Consider the following 6,444-nt stretch of genomic DNA (forward strand, 5'->3'; position numbering starts at 1 on the left):
CTCATCTGGATCAAGCCAAAGGGAGTTGCAGTTCACACTCAGCTGCGCACACTCTCTCTTTAGAAGGAAAGTAGAAGAGAAAGGAAAGGAAAAGCTACGGGGAGATTGACAGAGGGCAAGGAGGTGGGACATCCCTTTGCAGAGCCCAGGACAGAGGAGGAGGAGGAGGAGGAGGAAGGCGGAGTTTGCGGTCCGCTGATTGACAGGCTGGCTCCTCGGACCCACGTGACCCTCTCCGGGGCTGGAAGAAAAGCAGAAGGCAGCCTGCTCGGGAGTTTCATTATATTCAAATATATTCGTTTTCCAGGAGTCGCTCTGGAGCAGCAAGCCGTGGCGCGCGATTGCTCCTGCCCGCAGCCCGGAGAAGAAGACGAAGAGGAAGAAGGCGAAGCAGCAGCAGCAGTAGCAGCGAGCGATAGATAGACTCTCCCCGGCTCCGCAAAGCGGCTTGACTCCGGATTCCCCGCGTGAGCTTTCCCACGAGTCCTGCTCCACGCTTGGCTGTCAAGAACCATGGACTGTTTCTATATGCCTTGCTTTCTGTCAGTGAGTAGCGCTTTCTCATTCCTTGTGTGAGTTCTGGTTTAAAAGAGGGGGAGGATGAAAAAGAACCAAGAAAAAGAGAGGGAGGGAGACAGAGAGACGGAGCTTGTTGTGTGTGAGAGTGAGTGAGCGAGCGAGCGAGCGAGCGCCGGACTCTCAAACTTCCGAGTCCTTTTATTCGCTCCTTTTAAAAACAAATGGTTCATTTCGAAACAGTTTTTTGGTTTGTTTGTTTTCAGGGGAGAGCATTTTCTGTGCAATCTCTCCGTGCCCTTACTTGAGAGTAAGCCCTACTGGGGGCTTACTTCCAAGTAAACGCCCATCGGCTCGGACTGTAGTGTGTGTTTTTTTCCTTTTTAAAAATGAAGATCTAGTTTTACCCCACGGGGATATTTGTCAAATGCGAAGTAAATAAGAACGACTGGAGACCCTGGAGAAGGCGCGTTCTTCCCCCTCCGCGTTTATCCCCCCCCCTTCCCTTCGCGATCCACGAGGCCCTTACGCCGGAGAGGGGCTGCAGATCTCCCCGTCCCCTCCCCGCAAACCCCCACGGACGGGGCTACCCCGCGGGCACCTAGTGGCTAGCGGCCGGCAGCCGGGAAGGCTCCAACAGACACTTGCTATGGAGAGCGCTTTCCAAGCAGACCTCCTGGAAGCTTGCTCAACAATGAACCGGGACCTCCGACTTCCAGCCTCTCCCAGTGCATTTTAAAAAAATATTACTTCCATTAACAACAAGTGCAAAGCCCTGTTTTGATGGGCGAAAAGCAGAGATGGGTTTTCGGAACTTTGTTCGGGCGTATTAACAGCTGGTTTCGTGACCCCATTTTTACGCAGATCGTTGCTCAGATAAAACAGAGGAGAATTTTTTTGGGGGGGGGTGTTGATAATTGCGGGGGGGGGGCGTAAAGTCCCAAGTCTTAATTGGCTGGGCGTAAAGTCCCAATAAGGTTCTGCACTGCATTTTCGGGGGGGGGGGGAATCTGGTTTGTGTTTTGCTTTGTGTTTTGAGCTTGGGATGTGCGTTTCTTTAACTTTTTTCTAAAGTGTGTCATTTTTGACGGACCTTGTTTGTTTGCTCCTCTTTCTCCCTCCTTCTCCCCCTCTTCCCTCCCCTCCTTCTGCTCTCTGCCCCCCCAACCCAACTACACCCTTCCCTCCCCCCCAACAGAGACACCATGACGCCTGGTAACCGACTCCTGATGGTCATTTTATTGTGCCGAGTGCTGCTTGGAGGTACTAACCGTGCCAGCTTGATACCTGCCGAGACTGGGAAGAAGAAAGTTGTCGGGGACTATCTCCAGCAGCAGCAGCAGCGAGCCGGGGAGGCCGGAGACGGAGAAGGCGCCTCGGGGACTTCGCGTCGCCCGTTCCCGAGCCATGAACTCTTGCGCGGGTTCGAGGCTACCCTACTCCAGATGTTCGGGCTCCGGCGGCGGCCGCAGCCCAGCAAGGCGGCGCTCGTCCCTTCATACATGCTGGATCTCTATCGCCTCCAGTCCGGGGAAGAGGAGGAAAAGCTGCAGGATCTCAGCCTCCAGTACCCGGAAAAGTCCACCAGCCGCGCCAACACCGTGAGGAGCTTCCACCACGAAGGTATGCAAACTGGAAAGGGGCGCACGGAGCGCTTCTGAGTAGATCTCCGACTATTATGATGGTGATTGGTGGTGGTGGGATTTCAGAATTTGATTTTTTTTTTTTTTTTGCGGGGAGGTGGGGAGGAACGAAATCTGATGCACCCCTCCTAGTGTCCGGTTGGGGCTTTCTTGCGAGTAAATGCTCCTGAAAGGATCAGGCGGCCCGAGGCCGGACCCGGGCTAAAAGCACCGCTTGCAAGATTCCAGGGTTGGACTGGGTGGGTTAGGTGTCCCCTGTTTTTTTTGGGGGGGGGTGGAAGGGGTAGTTCGTTTTCTCCTCCTCCTTCACCCCTGCTCCGCATCGGGCTGTGGATGCGATGGATTTGGATTGAAACCGGTTCCGAGTGTGATACTCCGGCGTGACTCTGGCTCGCCCTCTATGGAGAGGCGTGATGAGCGCGGGTGCCGTCCTTCTCCTCCCTTGCCCAGGAAGCAGCTAAGGAGGACGGACAGCGGGGGGTTTGTGTGGGCATTTCTGCGCTCACACACGGAAACCGGGATCTGGAGAAACGTTTATACGAGAAAGACGATCTCATTATGTTTTAGGGGAAGGGTTTGACCTCTCGCGAAGTGGGCTCGCTTGGTTTAAGAGCAGGATACAGTACGTCGCTTGGGAGGAGAGAAGTCTGCAGACTACTTTTGCACGATTGAGACCGCTATTGCCAACTAAAATTACTTGATATTATTAAATCACCTTTGTCCGGTTGAACGTCGGCCTGCGTGCGCACGGACTGAAAGGCGTTCTCTCTCTGAATCGCCCATCAGCAGCTGCTCCAGATTTCACTCCGGTTCTGTTACTCCCACCCCCATCTCGCTCCTCCTCTCTTCCCGGACCAAACTTAGAAGTTTATGGAGAAATATCAAAGCGCTCGTCCCCGCCTTTAAACAAAAAAACCAACCAAAAAACTCCCGCTTGTTCCTTTTGGGAAACGGCGGGAGGGAAGAGAGGGAGATGGCTTTTTTTTAATGACCAACGTAAAACTGCGTCTGTTTGGGGGGGGGGAGTGTGTGTGTGTGTGTGAGAGAGAGAGAGAGAGAGAGAGAGAGAGAGAGAGAGAGATGCAACTGCAAGTGGATCCAAATGTTTCCTAGCCAGTTTGCTTCTTTCTACTGGAGCCGGGAGTCTGTACTGGTTGCAACCCCTGTTATTAGAAAGGAGGGGGGTTTTTTTAGGGGGAGGGCTTCGCGCACCAAGAGAGCATCTCCTTTTCCCCTAACAATAAATTTAAAGAGGAAACGTAGCTTTAAAACACTTCTGCCCACTTTTTCCTCTGCAATATTAGTAAGAACTATTATTATTATTATTAAATTACAACTCGCAAGCCGTATTTGGTAAATGGGCATCTATTGCAAGGCACAACCTGTTTCCTCAAGAGTAGCTCCTTTTGGATCAAAGTCGTCTGCTAACGATAGAGCTGGAGAAGAAGTGTGCTCTGGGCGTGCGTGGCCGTGAAGAATGGATCACACGAGCACGTGCAAGAACTTATAGGGGAAGGACAGGCTACAATGCACTCTGCTTGTGTGCAGAGGTGACGGAGGGGGGGATGTGGAAATAACAGAACAACGACTTGATTCGAATTTGGCGGATAGCGCAAGAAGCCACCCGACCCCGCAATACACGGACTAGTGGGAATCCAGCGAGGCTGAATTTCAGTTACTAAACCTACACTTAAATGGAGAGCGTCCGATGTATTTTTTAAAAGAGAGGCGGGGGGGGGGAGAGGGAGAGGCGCATGGGTTTAACTCTTCCTGGGACAATGGGAAGGCCTGTTCTTGAATCCTAAAGGCGTGCTTGCATCCTCCTCGCGGGCAGGGTCCTTTGTGCTGTTGGCTCGATGGCCAGCGCCGTGCACATGTAAGGTGGGGCAAATTTTTTAAAAAAGTAACAACGATAGGGCGTGCTCGGAGGGCTGGGACTCACAAATGGTGCCTGAGCAAACAGCTCACTAGGCTTCTACAATGGGGCAGAGAACAGAGTGGGGAGAGGGCGCCAGAGTGTGTGGGGCGGAGGGTCGAACCTCTACCAGCAAGATGATCTGAGTTCAAAGCAAAGACTCTCCTAAACTGAGAGCAGTTACCTGCGCCCTTTCTTATGCAGGATGATGGCTGTATTGTACTATGAAGGGAATCCTAAGGATTTAAGCTGGGCGGGGGGAATGTTGCACCCTCATAAGTGGGCCAGGAACCGCAGCCTTGCAGCCCGATCACCCGCTGGCCTGGTTTCATTTCTTAGCAAAGCGCGTTTAGGATCGCAGCAATGCTATCCCCCAAGTATGCCTTGTTGCCCGCAGCGCAACTTTTGCGCAAGGCGTCCAAGGATGGGGCTCCTCCTCTAGTCCTCGCGCGCTTCTATTAGGCAGCAGACACCTCCTGGCAATCAAAAGAGCCTTTCCCCCCGAGTAAACTGGGCCGGCCAGGGGGTGGCGATAACCCAAAAGGCAGGTGAAATGGACAAAAGTGGGGGGGGGGTGAGGTTTTACTTTTGGAGGAGATGGATAGGGGTATTATTCCTCTCCAGCCCGGTGCTTTAGCAGGTGGATCGCGCCCTTCCCGTGACTCTGACCCAACCAGCCACCCAACCCACGGCCATCGCGCGCTCGGTTTTGTCCGGGCTTGCCCAAACCGCGCCGTCTGTTCTGCGCGTCTGTTGCTGTCTCTCCTTCCTCCTGCCACCACCAACCGTCCTGTCTCTTGCTTTCTCCTCCCGGTCCCCTTCCCCTCTCCAGAGCACCTCGAGCAAGTCCCGGGGCCCGCCAACCAGCCGGCCCGCCTGCGCTACTTCTTCAACCTGAGCAGCGTGCCGTCGGGCGAGGCCATCTCCTCGGCGGAGCTGCGGCTCTTCCGACAGCAGATCGTCGGCGAGGACGGGGCGTCCTCCTGGGAGAGGGGCTTCCACCGGATCAACATTTACGAGGTGATGAAGCCCCTCCGCCGAGGGGAGGACCTGGCCACCCGCCTGTTGGACACCCGCCTGGTGCACCACAACGTGAGCCGCTGGGAGAGCTTCGACGTGAGCCCCGCCGTTATCCGATGGACCGCAGGCGGCCAGCCCAACCACGGGCTGGCCGTGGAGGTTTTGCCCCTCCACCCCGCGCTACAGACTCACCAGGGCAGCCATGTCCGGATTAGCCGCTCTTTACCTCAAGGGGGCCGCCTGGGGGCCGGAGACTGGGCCCGCCTCCGGCCCCTGCTGGTCACTTTCAGCCACGACGGCCGGGGCCAGTCGCTGCTGACGCGCCGGGCCAAGCGCAGCCCCAAGCACGCGCACCAGCGCGCGCGCAAGAACAAGAAGAACTGCCGCCGCCACGCGCTCTATGTGGATTTCAGCGACGTGGGCTGGAACGACTGGATCGTGGCCCCGCCGGGCTACCAGGCTTTCTACTGCCACGGGGACTGCCCTTTCCCTTTGGCTGACCACCTCAACTCTACCAACCACGCCATCGTGCAGACGCTGGTCAACTCGGTCAACGGCAGCATCCCCAAAGCCTGCTGCGTCCCCACCGAGCTCAGCGCCATCTCTATGCTCTACCTGGACGAGTACGACAAGGTGGTCCTCAAGAATTACCAGGAGATGGTGGTCGAAGGGTGTGGGTGTCGTTAAACGCGAGAAACAGAGAGAGAGAGAATTTTTTTTCTTTAAAAAAAAAAGTGATAAATCAACTTCTTCCCTGTCCGGTTCTCTCCCTCCGGTCCCTTGTCCTCACCATCCAGCCCGCCCCGTCCAAAATTTCCCAGGGATGGAAGTGGCGGGGAAGAGGGGCTGCTTCTCCTTGTCCTCCTCCCAGGTTCCAGAATGGGTTGGCCTTCTGTGCTTTTTTTTTTCGAAAAAAGAAAAGGAACATCAAGTTATGCCATAAATTCTCTTTCTCACCTATGCCGCTCACCCAGCGGCGCGTGCGCGCCAGCAAAAAAAAAAAAAAAAAATTAATGGAAAAAAAATCCCTTAATCCGTTCACCTTGACCTTATTTATGACTTTACGTGCAAATGTTTTGACAATAATGATCATATATTTTGACAAAATATATTTATAACGACATATTAAAAGATAAAAAATAAAGCGAGTCATTATTTTAAAGGTAAACGCAATATCTTTTATAGTTTTAATTTATTTATTATTATTATTTTAAAAAATATCATTTATTTCTGTTGGGGGGTGGGGTATTTTCTTTCCTCTCTTTCTCCCTCCCCAGCCCGAAAGGTTTTCCCCGCCGCGCTCTCGTTCTCTTTTTGCATTGTCTTAATTGCTAACTCGCTTGCCTGGCT

General features: G+C 53.7%; 1 protein-coding gene across 1 annotated transcript; it reads left to right on the forward strand.

Annotated features, from left to right (window-relative positions):
• The first annotated feature begins 238 nt into the window (after positions 1-238).
• Positions 239-6,238, forward strand: BMP4 (bone morphogenetic protein 4). The gene is made up of 3 exons (XM_080976118.1): positions 239-546; positions 1,715-2,139; positions 4,907-6,238. Exons 2-3 carry the CDS (start codon positions 1,722-1,724, stop codon positions 5,779-5,781), a joined length of 1,293 nt encoding a protein of 430 aa, XP_080832244.1. The 5' UTR covers positions 239-546; positions 1,715-1,721; the 3' UTR covers positions 5,782-6,238.
• Positions 6,239-6,444: the final 206 nt, after the last annotated feature.

Source organism: Podarcis pityusensis (assembly GCF_964106645.2).
Source record: "Podarcis pityusensis genome assembly, chromosome: 1".
NCBI classification, from domain to species: Eukaryota; Metazoa; Chordata; class Lepidosauria; order Squamata; family Lacertidae; genus Podarcis; species Podarcis pityusensis.